The 17579-nt window shown below is 36.6% G+C and overlaps 1 protein-coding gene across 1 annotated transcript in view; it reads right to left on the bottom strand.

The window, feature by feature from the left end:
• Positions 1-12172: 12172 nt before the first annotated feature.
• Positions 12173-17579, bottom strand: part of LOC137665884 (sodium channel protein type 5 subunit alpha-like) — a 47542-nt gene continuing 42135 nt past the window's right edge. The window contains exons 23-25 of the mRNA XM_068405359.1: positions 15806-15906; positions 14704-14968; positions 12173-13323 (exon numbers count right to left, since the gene is read on the bottom strand). Coding sequence (XP_068261460.1) covers positions 12173-13323; positions 14704-14968; positions 15806-15906 — 1517 coding nt within the window. The remainder of the gene's footprint in view (positions 13324-14703; positions 14969-15805; positions 15907-17579) is intronic.

The raw sequence follows: 17579 nt of genomic DNA on the forward strand, positions 1-17579 counted from the left end.
GTATTGAAACTCACCTCCGAAGTGCAAAACCATTAGTCAGCACAGGAGCTATGTCCATCTGTACGATGTTCCTGTGCCTTTACAAAACTAGAACATTTTTAGAGTTTGTTTTTTTTTTTTTTTTTTTTTAAATAACACTTTTATAATACAACGGAGACAGAGAGCTTCTCGTCAAGAGGGGAAATCCTCATAAATTGCTGTTTATGGATGAGTATTAACATATGTGGTATTCGTAGCCCTGTCTGAAACGGAGGAAATGATGCTGCAGAGAGCTTTTAGTGATTTATGAAGGCCTTTTACTGCACAGAGATTCGAATAGCTTTTATAATATATTACATTGCTGCTTTATTTTAAAAGAATAGCTGAAGCCATTTTCTGATTCACATAATAGTGAAGCCTAAATGGTATAAAGTAGTTAATTGGCATCTTTGTCAAAATAAAGACCTAGTATAAAGGAATCTCATTTCCTTTTATCAGAGAATGAAATTATAAAAAAAAAAAAATCATGGTGATGTAAAATTCAGACTCTTTTGAATGGATAATTGGTATTACAGAGTAACAGGAAATTGCTTTCTTTGTAAGTATGTATTAAAGTCATTCTGTTACATACAGTAATCTTCAGCTTTCTAAATGGTCCAATGCACATTTCAATCAGCAAAATTTGCTTAGCATCTACTCAAATGGAAAAATATGGATTTCTCTTTTCTCTCTCCTCAGTGGTCTATCAAAATAATACTAAGGGAATTAGGGTAGTGAAGTAAATCAAGTTAGAAAATTAATATTCCTAATACTGTTTCATCAAGCAGCATTAAGTATATCTAGAGATTTCCCTAGCTGTATCAGACACTGGATTTTTACTCTTTGAGAAACTTTTTATCCATTATATTTCTATGTTTTATGAATAATCACAACACAAAAACCTGATTATCTGATGTAAATCAGAGGCAGCTTTAGTTAGTTGAAGATATTATGCCCTGGAATGAGGGTCCAGACTGGTAAGAATAAGCTATAGCCTTCAGGAGCAGCCAGTTTTAAGGACCTATACACAAAGTAGAAGTGGATAAGCTATTTAATACATAATAAGATGATTGACTAAAGCATCTGCTTGGCAGAGGAGGGTGATTTAGAGACTGTATTATTCATCAGATTGGAACAGCTGAAAAAAACGAGTGTCAAATACTGTTTAGAAAATGAGGTCCTCTTCAGTCGGCAAAAGAGTTGTAAAAGAAGATCTAAGCTGAACAAATCCCCAACAGCTCCTTAAGCCAGCACTGCACTTTGAACTACATCCTCTTTCCACTTTATCTAGAACAGAGGAGCTTGTCACTGCCCATGATCTTCAACAGTTTTCTGTAGGAATTTTCACTTTTTTCTTTGTGATCTTGATAACATAATTCTGCATCTATTGCATGGTTCTGTGAGGTCTTTCTTCAGCATCTCCACCTCTTATTTTGCGGTTTCCTGTCTGATGATGGTCTCACTGACTCTTGCAGTCTGTGGTAGAACAGAACTGAGCATACAGTATTTCTTTTTCTAATTTTTGTGCATTTTCAGTTGATCTTTAAACTTCTGTAACAGAAGTGTGAGAAGAGGCAAAATTCATAGCCAAGGCACCAGTTCACTCCCACAAGGCTTTTCAAGCTGGTATCTCAAAACAGTTGAAGAGCCCTAATCCTGCTGATTTGAATTGAGCATGTTCATCCCAGGTGAGATGCCTAAGTCCTCTGATTGAGGACCCAAATAGCTGCTCCTTTGCGATGTCTACCATTAAAGCTGTGAACAGCAACAGAAATTATTTGGGGAAGGAAAAGAAGTTTTGGACACAAGGAGCCACATTAATCATAAGATAACTATATGGGTACTTGCAAACTGAGAAATTGTGTTCTTTAAGCCAAGAAGTAATTTAATTAGTTGATATTAAAAAATAATTAATTACCTTTTTATATACACAGGAATGCTTTCTTTCATTAAATTATTTTTTTTAAGTTATGCTCATGTGGAAATTGCAATCTTTTAAATATCAGGTATCAAGAACTTTCTTTAAAGAACAACAGGAAATGACTAATACAAATATACAGTGAAACCATTTGGTCATTTACACAAAGGAATCTTCCTCCAGCTCTTTAATGGACTAATGCATGCTGAATTGTAATGGGGCTAATTTTCTCAACACCTACTTAAGGAGAAGACGCTGGGGTGCCTGATTTTTCTGTCTCTCTTGGGTCTGAAAAAGCAATATATTGCCTACATGAAAGCATCTGTGACACTTTGATAGATACAGTGAGCTGCAGCCAATGCATAATTGGACGATGGTAAGAGAAGTGTCTGAAATTGCCTCTCAGAAGACATGCTTTAAAAGTCTATCAAATCCAACAAATAGAATGAAAAATTCTAGGATTTTTTCATTATTCATCTCACCCTCATCCTTTAAATTTTGAATTTGTGGAAATAGTAATACGCGATTGGAAGGTCAAAGGGATCTTCTCCTGCTATTGAAGTGTGTTATGTTCTAAGCATCCGCACTTTGTCAGCCCACAAGTATTTTTGCAGCAAAATAATATAAAGGCCAGAAAAAGTAATAATCTGAAATAACATCAGTGTCTCACCTGTGTTAGTCATCCAAATATTTCTTGCAACATATGAGCTTCATTATCCTCCAAAAGAGAAAATTCAAGCAATCTATCTACTGCAGTTGGCACTTCTTGTAACATATCATAAACACACAAGTGTATTTGCACATATAACTGCATAAATTTGGAGGGTTTTTTCTTCCAAGTAAATCAAATGTCCTGTATCTGGGGCCACACTTTCATGTTATTTTATAAGCACTTTCACTCTTATTTACTTACAGGAATACAAACATTTTCTAGTACCAGACATAAAACACAGACAGCACAAGATTTTTAGAGGCTGGTTTAAGTTAACCAGAACATTTTTATCATGCAGTTCCTTGCAACACATAAAATATAAAGAAATTAACATGGAAAAGGAGAAAAGGTGGGAAGAGAAAAGGCAAGCCTGAAAAGGAGGGAATTGCTTGTATTTATCTACAAGTTTCATACAGCATCACATTCAGTTACTGAAAGTATTCAGTTTCTTTTTTTCAGTGAGGGAGGCTGACATTTGACATAGAGGATCTTTCTCTTTGCAAACAGAATCATCAGTTCCTAACACCAGAAATTGTGCATCAGGTGGTGATTACTTTTAAGGTAGCAAAATCCAACATTTTTCACACAAAAAAAGGCTTTAGAGCAACCATTACTTTGGTACGGTAAAAGTCTTTATTTGTGAGGTGTTTAGCCCATAAGCACTCTTTGGCTTAAAATTCAAGAAAAAGCCAAAGGGACACTGTTAATAGCTGGGTTTGATTCTATCCAAAACATCTTAAACCTTTTGGGTTTTATGGGAACACGCAAGCATGCTTTAACTCTTCACTTACAACACTGGGCAACCGTAGGACTGTCTTTGTTTATTAGTTGGGGTACACATACCACATGTCATCCAATTGCTGGGTGTTTGGGAAAGGTAGACCTCCTTATAAGATTTCTGGGGATTTACTTATCTACCTGGTGTGTGAGGCCAGCCACAGACTTTTCTCTCTACTGGGGTAAATTCAACTTTGAGTTTAGTAGGACTGGCACCAGCAAAAAGCCAGCAGCATTATAAACCCAGTAGATACCTTTATGCTCTTCAACACCATAGAGAGACGGAGTAAGACAAAAGCCTTACAAGAAGGATGGGGTGACATCTGGTTATGGAGAGAAGCAGGTTTACTAAATCACCCTCAGAAAGCCAGGAAGTTGTGAGGAAATGGCTTATTACTCCACAGTCATTTACATTGATTCTCTTTGCTTAAATCTATGAAATACAGGCACTGTTTAAGCAGCAGCCACAAAGCCAGATTTGAACTACTGCATTTTCCATCGAGAAACAGCTCGTTGGACAGTGTGCACTGTTATAACATGAGTGGGGCAAGGATGCGGAGCTTGGAAATGAAAGCCTCTGCCAATCAAGCCCATTGTTTTCTTCTTTACTACAGCTGGATGTAGTATTCAAATCCACTAATCAGCATCACCAAACCAGGAAATACAGAGATAGATTTCACTTTATTTCTTATATATTATTCATGGCATGTTATGAAACATTATGAAGTTAATTTAATTGCAGTGCAATTAAAATACCTGTTTCTGTATACATAGATAAACATACAAAATTCATAACCTTAAATGAAGATGGCTGTTGTCACTGTCTCTATAATCATTAAAATGAGCAAATAGGTTCTAAAATAGTACTTTTTTCTTTTACCATTGCCCCATCTTTAACAAAGAGAAAAACCTTTCTCTAATTGTTTGCTCATTTATATTCTTGACTCCGGATAATTGCAGAAAGAAGAACAGCCATGCCTGGCTGGCAGAGTCCAATACTCTCTGACCAGACTCTTTTAGATATTTTACGTGTGGAGGGTGTGACATTTAATACTAAATTTACTTATTTAAAGATATTTGATGTTACATGGGGTTTTTGATTTAGCAGAGTGATACATAATATGCTGAAATCATGATACAAATGTGAGGTCACACTCAGCAAAATACAGCAATTGCAATCTACAATTCAATCACAATACCAACGTGACCTCCATTACCTTCTCTATAATATGCTTACCGTCATGATGCTGGTGTCCCCAGTCACTGTGAAGAAGTACACAGGTTGAAGCAGCTCAAGCCCACTGTTCTCTTTGAAAGTTGTTTGTTAGTTGTTCTGTTTTCATACTCTCTGTTATGCTGAGCCATGTATACACTTCTCTCCCCCCCATACTATTCTCACTAACTCAGGGAGACATTCCCTTTTAATGAACTCAGGGAGAACCATTTACACCATCAGCTGATCCACTCAACTGTTGATACAGTCCATTGATCCACTCAACTGTTGACAGCTGTTTATCTAAAACAAAGGCCACCCTCCAGTCCCCTTTGTGTTGAGGTAAGTTGGCTTTCTTTGCAAGGGTTTGTGGTCGTCACACCCTATTCCCTGAGCTTCTTGGCACATCACCCTTGCCCATTTCTTCTGAGCCCTCCTCTATTGTAGGGCTTTATTGGGCAGTCACACAGGAAGGAAATGCCTTTGCCCTGGACTGAAAATAGAGTAAATGTAGAAAATTGAGTTGGATGATATCAGTTTAAGAAGTAAAAAATTCTTTTTTGGCAGCCAGGTGTATCTGTGCATGTCACTATGCACATAATGAAATAATATGACATAACAAAACAAAATAAAACCAAGACAAATTTTTATTTAAAAAAACAATTTCTATTTTATTTGAGACAGTATTCAGCTGAAATAGAATGGCAGTTTAAGCATTTTAAGACTTTATCAGTTTAAGCATGTTTCAGGATGAAACTCCGGGCTGTAAACTGATCAGAACATATAGTGCAAACATACTTTTAGGTATAGTATTCTCAAATAAATAACAACTAGTCACATGAGCAGCAGAATTAACAGAACCATAGTTTTTCCTATGACTTTGTATTTTTTTGGTGGATTCCCAGGTATATAAGAAAGTGTGACTTGCACTGACTTTATCCATGTTTGTACATTAATACTCTGTCTTTCCTACCTGGATTTTTTGGGTGTTTGCCCTCTGGATTATTGGCTGTTTGTTAAGGGATGAGCCCCCTACTCAGGGGAAAGTAGGAGACCTTAACTGTTACCCATTATATCTGATGTTCTTGCAGCCGTTGGATATTCTGCCTTTTGCACAGCTGGCAGACAAAACAATTTATAGGAGGAAGCTTAAGATAAGTATGATGGATGTAATGGACATAAGCACAAGTTTTATATTGAATGGGATGTCAGAGAGCCTGAGAAATTAGTGATGGGCACTACGTATGTGTAGGGAGGAACTGAGTGTCATTCTCTGAAGGTGCTGTGGTGGGGTCTTGTTGCTGCTATTTGGATTAAAACTTACTGTTGTTTCATTGAAAAGGGGGAGAAATTTTCTACAGATACTGTTCAGAAGAGGGGGGGAAAGCAGCAGCTGGAAGTATTTTGGTGAATTTCTGTGTACAGATATTGAAGAATCTGTGTTCTTACACAAACACGGACTTCTGGCTGCAGCAGTTACAAGCTTCGCTAGTATCAGCAGCAAACAACATATCCAGTGAAGAACAAAAGGATGACTTTCTGTTTGCCTCATTGTGTCTGTATTATTACTTCAGCCGTAGCCACGCAAAGAAATAGATAATCAAAGTAGTGGTATGAAATCTTTGCTGATTAATTCTGCAGAGAATGCTAAGACATATAGCATAGTAGGACCACTATTAAAATACTATATCCAGTTCTGCTCTCTTCATTTCAAGAATGGTATGAATATATAAAAGCAAATTTACATAAGAGTTGATCTTTCCAATGACTACTTTACCTTTGGGGACAAATTTTACCCAATGTTTGGGCAGCAAGGTAGAGTGGCTGTTGTCTTAAGTCTAACCTATGAATCTCTAACCTTTGAATGTTCCTGCGTAAGCCCATCTTCCCTGGAACCTGGAGAAAAGAGGAAACTGTATTGCCCTCAATCTGCCCAGAACTCCAGCAGCTCTGCATTAAGGTAATCACTATCACCAAAACCAGCTTGGCCTGTCTTGCCTTAGCTCTACAGAACCATGAAGCAGATAACTGCAATGGATTTGCCCAAACAACAATATTTTCCTGAGGGGTTGCCAAAATACCTCTATTGCTCTTTCAAAAGTCTCTGTAGATCAATAAAATCACTTACTAAGTTGATGCCTTCACATATTCTCTCTGGAACTGGCAGAGCAAAGAGCCTAAACTTGTGCCACCACATTCAGCTCTGACAACACTCAATATCTTTATCCAAATATTTATAATGGATGGGGGTACTGAAGAAACTCTCAGAAATAAATCTGACATGATGTTGTAGAAGTTACAGAAGACTCATCATTCGGTTCCCAGGCGTGGACAGATAAGAAATCTCATTGTTAATTTGCACTAATTTCTCACCCTATCGTACAGAGAGACTAGAACTGCATACCCAAAATAATACTGATCGGTATAGACACAGACTCGCTGATAATACAAATGGCTGTTCATTAATGTGGGTAAGTCCTGTTTAGCCATCATATTTAAGCTTGAAAAACATGTGGCTACTGTCATGGAATCATAAAGTAATTTAGATTGGAAGGGACCTCTGAAGTTCAACTAACCCAAGTCAAGGCTGATACACCTTGAAAGCTAGATTCAAGTGTGGAGCTAGACCAGGCTGGTCAGTGTCTTGTCCAGTCAAGTGCTGAATTTCTCCAAGGACAGAGCTGCCACAACATCCCTTGGAGATTTGTTCCAAAATTTATCTACCGTCATTGCAGATTTTTTTCCTAACATTTAATCAGAATTTCCCTTGTTGGAACTCGTGCCTATTGGCTCCTATCTGTATCACTGTGTACATCTGAGTTTGGCTCTCACTTCTCTACAACCACCCGTTGGGTAGCTGAAGCCAAAAGTAAGATCCACACTTTCATCTTTTCTTCTTAAGACTGAACAAACCAATCTTTCAGCTTTTCCTCGTATGTCATGCGCTCCAAAATCTTGATGGCCTTCCACCGGACTTGCTCCAATAAGTCTCTTGTTTTGAGGAGCCCAAACCTGAATGGTACTCCTGTTGCACTGATTTGCGACAGATGTGGAATTTGAGTCTTAATCATTTATGACTACCACTCAGTAGTAGAGCACTGGAAAGCTGTGGTTGAGTTAGTAAAACCTGAGATAAACTGGGAGAGTCTGTGCCCATTTAAAGCAAAACTTAAACTATTTTGTTGCCAGATTGAGGATCAAGTAGGAATTTTCCTTCTGTTCAAAGTATCAGAAATATTGGACATTTCGCCTTCCAGTGTGGATCAAATAAAAAAATTTGCTTATGTGTTTCTTAGGAATATAGACCTCTAAGATACTGGTGGAGTCTTTTATTATGATATAGTTTTCATCTGGAACTAAAATCTTCTGCTTGTTATGTGATGCTTGGTTTGGGCAGGGAAAGCATAACGGATACTCTTTTCAAACTTCCTATATTTAGCATGCAATATGTGAATGCCAGTGATTCCTGAAGTGTGTATTCAACACACCAGATAGTCCTTTCTCATCCAAAAAGTTAATCTCTTCTCCCCATCCATTTCCATTCTCTTTTCCTGAACCACTATTTCCTGTTCAAGGTTTCTTTTGTACCAGCTGCTTCCAAACAATCAATCTGACCTTTTAGTTGTACCATTTCCTGTTCTTCTAATCTCTCATTTCAGGCTATCCTCCTCTTGCTAGAAATTGATGACACTTAGGGATACCAAAGGGGAAGGATCCTTATGCTGTTGTTTGGTTAGTCATCACAATCTGTGGCGTTTCCTTACCTTTATCTTGCATCTGTGATGAGATACTGTGATTAATGAATTGGCTAATGAGATTACTGATAATCCATTTTTAATTTTCCATTATGTTTATGTATTATTCTTGGTGTTGATGAAATGCAAGCTGGGCAAAGACATTTTTATAATGCTACTAAAAATATTAATAACTATGAATTTGTGAATTCAGCAACTGTTAAGTTATGAAAACTGAAAAGAGTTATCCAAACCCAGGAAGAACTGAGGAAACCATCTGATTCATTCAGATATGAGAAGAAAGGAGAAGGGAGAGATGGCAGAAAGTCAAATAGTTCTTCCTCCCACACCATTATCTACATGTAAAAGCCAAGTTAGTTAACACCACATATGTTTTGGCTTGCACAGGCAGTCTTTGCATGGGCTTCCACCACACAGGCTTAGCAGACAGCTAATGTTAAACAGTAAAAAGGAAGAAGGCTGGGAAACCACAGAGAAGGCTCACTGGAGTGAGACCTGCCCAAAACTTGGTGATCCTACCTGGCAGGACAGCAATACTCTTGCTGAATTAGGTCTCAGTAACTACAGTACATCTGTTCAGTTCTCCAAGGTATCTCCAAGGCAACTCCAAAGCAGAAGGAGACCGATAGCTGGAATGGGTGTTACTGATCAGCAGATACTCTGCGATAGGGTCTAGGCTGTTCATACTGAAGGCATTCTGCTCCCACATTCTGAGAAGCAGAAGAGATGGGCAACTCTGCTTGTGCCAGGCCCATTTCATTGTTCATCTCTGTGAAGCAATTGGCAGAAACTTTCCTTGGCAGGTGAGACAGAGAGACTTCAGAAAGTAAGCCTGTAAAGTCTGCTGAAGCAAGTCTAAGTCAGACTTGCTATTAGCTGGTGGTAGTTAACCATAGTACTTAAACACAATTATAGAATCATAGAATCACAGAATGGTTTGGGTTGCTCATTATTTCTACACAGGAAAGTGATAAATGGAAATGAAATGTAATAATGGAGTTCTGCACCACTGCTAAGGAGGCAATGTCACTATCTATTATATTGCTGGTCCTCAGGAATTCACTGGTAGCTTTACATGCACAGTGTTTCCTAACCAGAAGGATCCAATATTGCTTTTCTTTCGCTGTTCTCTGATTTAAGTATCAAACTTCTTAAACAGAAGGGAATACCCTTCCACCGTGTTCCAAGCAAGCCTGACCACTTCTCATGAAGTTCACTATGTCCAGGCAGTTTTACCTGGAGGAATTCACAGTTCCAGAGATCAACATTGTCAAAATCTCCCACCTGTTCACTCTTCTTAACTCATCATGATATAGATAATCTTCTTAAGGAAACTCTACATTACTTCAGCAGCTGAACTGGCTTTTGGGCAATTCTAGTATGAAGAAGCTGCAACAGCTGGATATCACCATTCTCCTTTCAATCCTGCAATAGCGTGCTAAGGCTACTTTGATGCTTAAGCGATACTAAAAAATTGGTCAGACTTTTAAATTTGCACTGTGGTGAATTCAAGTGCTTTCATATGTTTCTGAGGTAAAATAATCACTAAGGATGTGTTTATGCCAGGTGTGATTTTGTCCAAAATTGCTGCCCCTACAATAGAAATAACGTGTTTACCTTTGAAGTATTTCTAATTCTGGACCAGGGCACAGCACCTGCTGTTGCACTCAACATCCTTTTAAATTATAAAGATCAGATTAATTCTAAGAAAAATTGGCATTTTGTTACTTATTATTATTGTTTAAAATTCTCTTATATGGCTTTTCCAGTCTTCCCTTCTTTTCCAATATGCAAGAACAAAGCACTCTTACCTCTTTCCTAACAAACATTTCCTGCTACAATACTACAGAGATAGGCTTGAAACTACCCCCTCGAAGATCCAAGCACACAGGAAAACATTTTTTTTCACAATCATTAAGGTCTGTCAATCTGTCACACGTAAAAACCAGCGAATAAGCACCTGCTGAGACCTATGGCTGGCTTGGGAGCCCAGGACTCCCAAGAGAGTTATGGCATTATTTTCTATAGTTATTTACAATTAATTTAATACCTCCATGTTGAAGTGTAGGAATTCGAGATCTGTGTCACTTAAGGCTGGCTATATGTTCTAAAGCGTAGTAAATGCTGCCATCTAATGGTATCTGATCGTTGAACAAAGGCTGTCGGCTCATTCCAGCTCACACCGAACAGAATAAGTGGTTTCACCTCAAAAAGCATCACTATGCACGGCAGGCACAAAAGCAATCCGAGCTGGATAGGAGTAGATCTCAAGAGACACTGAGTGCAAATTTTTGAGTTATCCTAAGAGGTCTGCAGACCTCCTTTGTCAATGTTTTTCTGAACAGAATCTGGTTCTGGAAGTAATAAACCTAGTTCAATCCGTACTGTATCTGAACTCTTTAACTCTCAGCTTTCATGCGCCTTTATTTGTCCTACAAATAGCTTAGATTTGACTATATATATATATACACGTCGTATTTTAATAGTATTTAACAAGGCAAATCCCAGTAAAAACTGAGTAATTGCCTTTTTGTTCCTGTTATTCTTAGCCTGAAAATGCTAAATCTTTTCTGATTCCCTGTAGAAAGTAAAACATGTTCGGTTTTCTTGTGCTAATAGGTAACTATTTTTGGAAAATTATATTACTGTGGTTCTACTCCTCTAATAACAGATTATGTCTTGTAATAAACTGAAACTGAAGATATCTCTTACAAAACAGACAAAAATGCAACAAGCATCTGAAGTCTTTATTGAGGAATCTAAAATAGTCCTATTTCATTAGTAGTTCTGAGGCCACCATGACACTTTACCTGACCAACCTAAATTGCAAAAAAAACAGTAAAAGTAATATTAATACACATTGTTCATACATTTTTTTCCAAAACCAATGAAATAAATACTTCCTCTAACTTTAATAAATGTTGTCTCATAAGGTATACCATGAACTCATTTTCAGATTACTACGTATCTAGAGTATTACTAAGTAATACTTTCTATGACATTTGGATGAAGTATAATAATGAAATTTTATGCACAATAATTCTTAAGATTTTCTGGAAACAATACCTCTTGCATAACATCGTTTGCTTTCGGTAATTATTATTATTACAATTTTCATACACTGAATGATACAAAGAACAAATTATATGCAACTTTCAAGCACCGACACCCTAGGATGATATGTTAAATCCATTTAGGTGCATGTGTAAAGACACCTCAAAAATTTTTAAGCACAAACAAATCCACCCAAAGGCACTAGGAGGAAGATGGTTCCAAACAACATAGAAATTAGTGGCAGATTTTACTCAAGTGTCTTGAGTGACCTCTTTTACAGAAAATGCAGTAATTATTTAATTTTGCTACAATAACCAATTTTTGAAACCACACTTTGTCTCTAAAGAGATAGACATTGTTGTACACCCTTGTGTGCTTAGAAATCATATTACAGTTACAACTGATCTTTTACAGATTTCTTCTGTAAACACAGAAATACGAAGTAATACAAAAAATGACAGGTGTAAATATTAACTCACCTACTCTAGTAGCTGAGGAAAAGAACTCCATGGTTTGACTTTCCTCTAATATTTATGACATAGTAGTTCTTAAAAAACAAATCTTAATTGTTTTAAGGAGCATTTGCAAAATTGAACAATCACAATACTTAAAGGCTGCCATCATTATTCTGAATTTAGGGTATTATGCTTTGGGATCAAAATATTTTCTCCATCTGAAAATAACTGATATTGGTTTAACCAAAAATGCTGCATCCTGGAGCAACCTTATGTGTCCACATGATGGTTATCTGTTTCAGCAATACCATCATAAAATAAAGGGAGAGATATGGAAGACGTAGTCCGTGATTTATCTAGCTTCCTACCATTATTTTCATTAATCATTGATGCAATAAGGCTTTCCTTTTCACGTGTTTCTTCTTCAAAGACAGCACTGTTATAATGTTTATGACGGTATAAGAAAGATTTATTTTTAAAAGAATGCTGCTTCAAATACCTCCTGAAGGCCCTTTGAATAGTAAGAGCCGATACCTCCTCTTGTTTTCTTTTAAGAGTAGTAGTAATTGGCTTGTAAGAAATTTTAGATGGATTGGCAGCCATAAATTTTTCTTCCATGTGTAATTCAAGATCATCCATATCCCCAGATTCTCCCAAGACCCTTTTAGTGAAAGCAAGCAAGATATCCAAGCAGTGGATCTTATCTCCGCTAACTATGGGGAGGTCCATGGATATGAGCTGAATTTTATTAGGCTTTGGAATGCGTAAGGGTTCTGCCAGAGCATCTGCAAAGTCTGAAAGAGCGGAATATTCAATAAACTGTGTTGCCTGAGGATCAAATTTTCCCCAGGTCTCATAAAACATATCAAAGTCATCCTCACAAAGAGGATCTGTGCTTTCTTCTGTGGCAACACTGAAGTTCTCTAAAATGACAGCTATGTACATATTTACAACAATGAGAAACGATATAATGACGTAGCTTACAAAAAATAAAATACCGACCTCCTTATTTGTACAATTTTTTTTCTGTTCATCTGTTAAATTTAAGTTGGGAGCACATGAATCAGATCCTTTCAACACAGGGACCAAAAGACCATCCCAGCCAGCTGATGTTGTAATTTGGAAGAGACAGAGAATGCTACTATCAAAGGTTTGAAAGTTGAAAAGGTTATCAATCCCACCTTCCCAGCCAAGACATGCAAAGTTTGTCATGCCCACAATGGCATAAATGAACATAACCAGAAAAAGCAAAAGACCAACATTGAACAGTGCAGGAAGAGACATCAGTAGTGCAAAAAGAAGAGTTCGAATTCCTCTAGCTTTTCTAATTAATCTCAGGATTCGGCCAATTCGTGCCAAACGAAAAATTCTCAAAAGTGTAGGAGAGAACAAACTTTGAAAGGCTTCAGAAAGTCCAATACCTTTGAAATTAAAAAGAAAATAAAATGTTAGCAAGCCATGTCAGTGAAATTCCCTATTTATGTCCATTTTGTTATATTCTGTGCTTCAGGTGTTGAATAACATTGATCATACTATACCACTTTCAACAAAAACATTGTCATCAATACTGCAATTGCTTAAAAAAGAGCTTAGGAAAAGAAAGACAAATTGTAATACTTTCAACTATTAAAAAGGTGTCAAGATTAAGTACGGTTTGGAAACTGCATTCTCCCAGATTTCTCTAATTCAGGGGATAAACTTATGCATTGCTCAAGTACTTAAAAAATCCTGTTAAATCCATTCAGCTCCTGCTCTGGAAGCTATGGGGCTTGTCTCCTAGCTGCTCTCTGATGGCTGCTTCTTCTGCAGGCCTAAGCCACATGCTAAATGTGAGACTTTCATTAATGCTTTGTACTTGAATGAGATCAGAGAAGAGCAAGAAGAAAATAAAGGAAAACTGTCTTTCAGTATTTGTCCTCCCTCACACCTCATTCTATGATCCTACTACCAGAGTAAGGAGTACCTTCAGCAATACAGTAGTAATATAAACTATTACAAACAGAAGACTTAAGAAGTTAGCATTTTTCTGGGTTGCATGGGATGACCGTGGGTAGGTACCACGATTAGGGACGAAGCAGAGAACTCACAGATTATTTTTTCTTTCCCATTCATTATTCTATGATATAACCAGACCCTGGGTAGAAAGCACAGACCAAATAAACTGCAAGAAACTAAAGCTATATATGACCCTTTGTAGAGGAAATGATAAGCATCTAGTCTTATTTGAAAAGCAAAACAAAACCAAGCCAATTTTAATAAGACTTTTCACAGTCACAAATAGTGGCCCAGATTTAGAACGGTGCTGAGCAATTAAGTTTTCCTGAGCTTTCAAAATCAGCCCTCAGGATCTGCCCTCTTGTAAGAAAGTCCTGGAATATTAAATAAATCTTCTCAATTTTTCATACAAATATATTTTTAACATGAATTTACTTTTACAATGAAAACAACAGTTAATGTGATTGCATGTAAAACTGAAAGCATAAAAACATTAAGACAACGTTTAAGTACAATAACTTAGAAAATATGTTACTGCATTAAATTCTTATTCTGTTAACTACTCAATAAAATTCATACTTTAAAAAAAAAGAAGAAAAATATCCATTTACCTTTTAGTACTCTGCAAAAATATAAGGGAAAACAAAAATATATCCTTTTAGAAGGAATCACTTAGCATATGGTTTGAAAAAGTACAATGGATCTGGAATTTGTTTATCAGATATGTGTAAGTGGTTACTTCATACTGAAATTTGGCTTAGTGTTGGTAGGATACTTTACCTGATCTAATAACGATTGATACTTACTAACTATTGAAAGGACCACAACAGCTAAATCAAATATGTTCCAGCCACTGGTGAAGAAGTAATGTCTTAGGGCTAGTATTTTAATGACACATTCCCCGGTAAATACTGCCACAAAAAAAAAGTTGATTTTATTAAGAACATCCTTGATGCCATTCTGGCTATTTTCTGCCATCATAACGACCATATTTAGACAGATGAAAGTCACAATGGTAATGTCAAATGCTTTGTGTGATACTATATCAAACAGTAATCCTTGGAACGCGTTCTGTGGAGAGAGGAGAAGAACTGCTTAATGCTACTTCTAAGACCCAGGCTACATTCAAATATTGATCAATAATTTGTGCTTAGAAAGAGAATTTAAGAGAACATATATTTAACAATATATTTTATAACAATTTAACTAGTAGCTTAACAATAAGCTACTAGAAGCATTTTTTGGTGATTTCGTTAGACCTTCAAAGAAAACACTCAGTACTTGGCTAAGTATTTTCAGGTATCATGCAACCACGTTTCCTTAGAAAAAAAATTATACATCAGGAAAACATTCAGAGTACATTGTGATTGCTCTTTTAATAGAAATACTTATTGAAGCAGACATTTTAGGATGAGAATTCTAATGAAAATGTCATAAGCAAGAAAAACTCTGGATAGTTACTATATGAAGACAGGCCTGGAATGAAACTTAAGACACTATAAGAAATAAGGCATAAGATTATTTAAAAGTAAATAGCAGCCATGGGGCATGTACTACTCACTATTCATTCTCACCTGCAATAATCCAATCCAGCTGCAGAAGCAATATCATGCAACTTAAGTAACCAAGATCGTGTTATGAATAGCAAATACTTAATATGAACCTTTATAAATAGATTGTACGTTTGAATAGGTGATAAATAGACTGTAAATTTCCTTAAATTAACACCCATAAAGAAAGATTACATTAGATGGAATTAAGAAAAAGGGAGTAAAATGTAAATATTATATTGAATGAGGAAGATGACGGGCTCTAACATGAAGTTTATTTCCAGATGCCTGGCTACTGAGTTTAAATATAGTCACTGTCTTTATATCTTCTGTCATATTCTGCTTAAGATGGTCTCACCAATGGTCTTGGGATGGGTTTTTGAGGTTTCTTGGATCCAAGTTTTTTTAGGGCATTATAGTACTTTTTCTGTTCCTCCGTCAAAAATAGATCTTTTCCACCTAGGTAAAGCGAAAGAGTACTGTTGTTCAGCTGAAGTTTAATCAGTCAACTCAATAAACACCAGCAAGTTTATGTAAAAAAAGAGTAAGTTACAGCTTTCATGAGTGGGACCTAAGAGAGCAGAGACAAAATTTGTCTTCAGCATTCTCCTTTTCCCCTTGTTCTTTGAAAAGATGTACTGAAAAAAATGGGGTTTGATCGTGAAAGTCTAGTCTAGGCACTGTTCCTGAGTCAGTTTCCTCAACTGTGAGAGTCTTTCTGAAGCTTTACAAATCTATTTGATATTTTTAAAATTACATAAGACTCATAAACAAGTAATATAATTTCCATTTACACTTTTGGGAAAGGTAGGAACAGAAGTCTATTGCTGGGCTAGCAAGTAAATGGAGGATTATGAATAAGCACTTTGGGACCAACTTCTGTGGGGGTTCCTGATAATGAATTTCTGGTACTCATGTTATTACCATCTATGCCACGTGTATTACTTAGCAATCGCTTTGAATTAAGTATTCAGGAGAAGCCTCTCATTGTAAAAGTATTGAATGATTAGCATTTTGTAAACCGAACATAACAATGTTCAGTAGAGCATCTGCACTTTGAACCACCCTGGCAAGATTTCTGAAAATTCAATTTAACTTCACTATATGGAATCTCAATGAAAATCCCCAAGAAGCAGCAAAGGAATGAAAAAGAAAAAAAGGCACACTTACAGCATGTATACTGAGAAAAGTGTTACATCCACATCAACTCCTAGTAAGTGTTCAGGCTCATAAGCTACTTAACCAGCGTTGTTTCTGTCTGTTGGGATTATTGTGACTGGGACTTTGTTATAAAAGGAAATTATTACAGTGAAGTTGGACTGTTGTTACTCAACCCCTACATATCCTTTCTCTGTTCAAATGCAGAGAGCAGAAGAATTTCTTGTGGGCCTTATTGCTATCTATCTCTACCAAGGGCAGTAATTCTTTGACACTTAGTGTATAAGTCAGCCTATGCAAATAATAAATGGCTCCTGTAGATATTGTGTCTTCCAAATGTGAACCTTGAAATTGTAAACCTGCCCTTGAGTTCTGCTTTTGTGGTATTTTTTTAATAAGCGAGATGCTTATTTTTTTTAAGACTTTCAAGTGGATTAATTGACTCAGTTTCCCTTGATGTTCTGTATACTTTAAGCCCCTAAATGAATCAGGGAGGGAACTCACTTGACAAATAAGCTTGGCACAAAGAAGCTGAAGTATACCAGGGAAGGCTGACTGTTGCTTTTCTTTGGTTGTTGCATTTTCCATTCAATGATTTTACCTTCCATTGAATCCACTGAATAAAAAGAATAGGGACTCTAACAACTATGAGGAGAAAAGTGGAAGCAGTCAGTGATTCATGGGCTTTCAGAAGCCTTTAAATTTCTAGACAGCCACTTCCTGGGGCCATGGCTTGGATCTCAATGCACAAATTTTTAAAACCCCCAGAAAATTAATCTGTAGGGTTACTTTATTGACGACAGGATTTTTCAAATATAGCTAGTTTTAGAAGAAGTTCTGATTAATAAGACCTTCTCAGGTTTCTTTACCAAGAAAGCAGTGGTTGCTTCTCCCATGAGCAGTAATGTTTCTTGATTATTCTCATCACATTTGTTAGGTGTTTACTCTCAGCAAAAATAGTTATTTTGTTCTCC

This window comes from Nyctibius grandis, chromosome 7 (genome assembly GCF_013368605.1).
Source record: "Nyctibius grandis isolate bNycGra1 chromosome 7, bNycGra1.pri, whole genome shotgun sequence".
Lineage (NCBI taxonomy): Eukaryota > Metazoa > Chordata > Aves > Nyctibiiformes > Nyctibiidae > Nyctibius > Nyctibius grandis.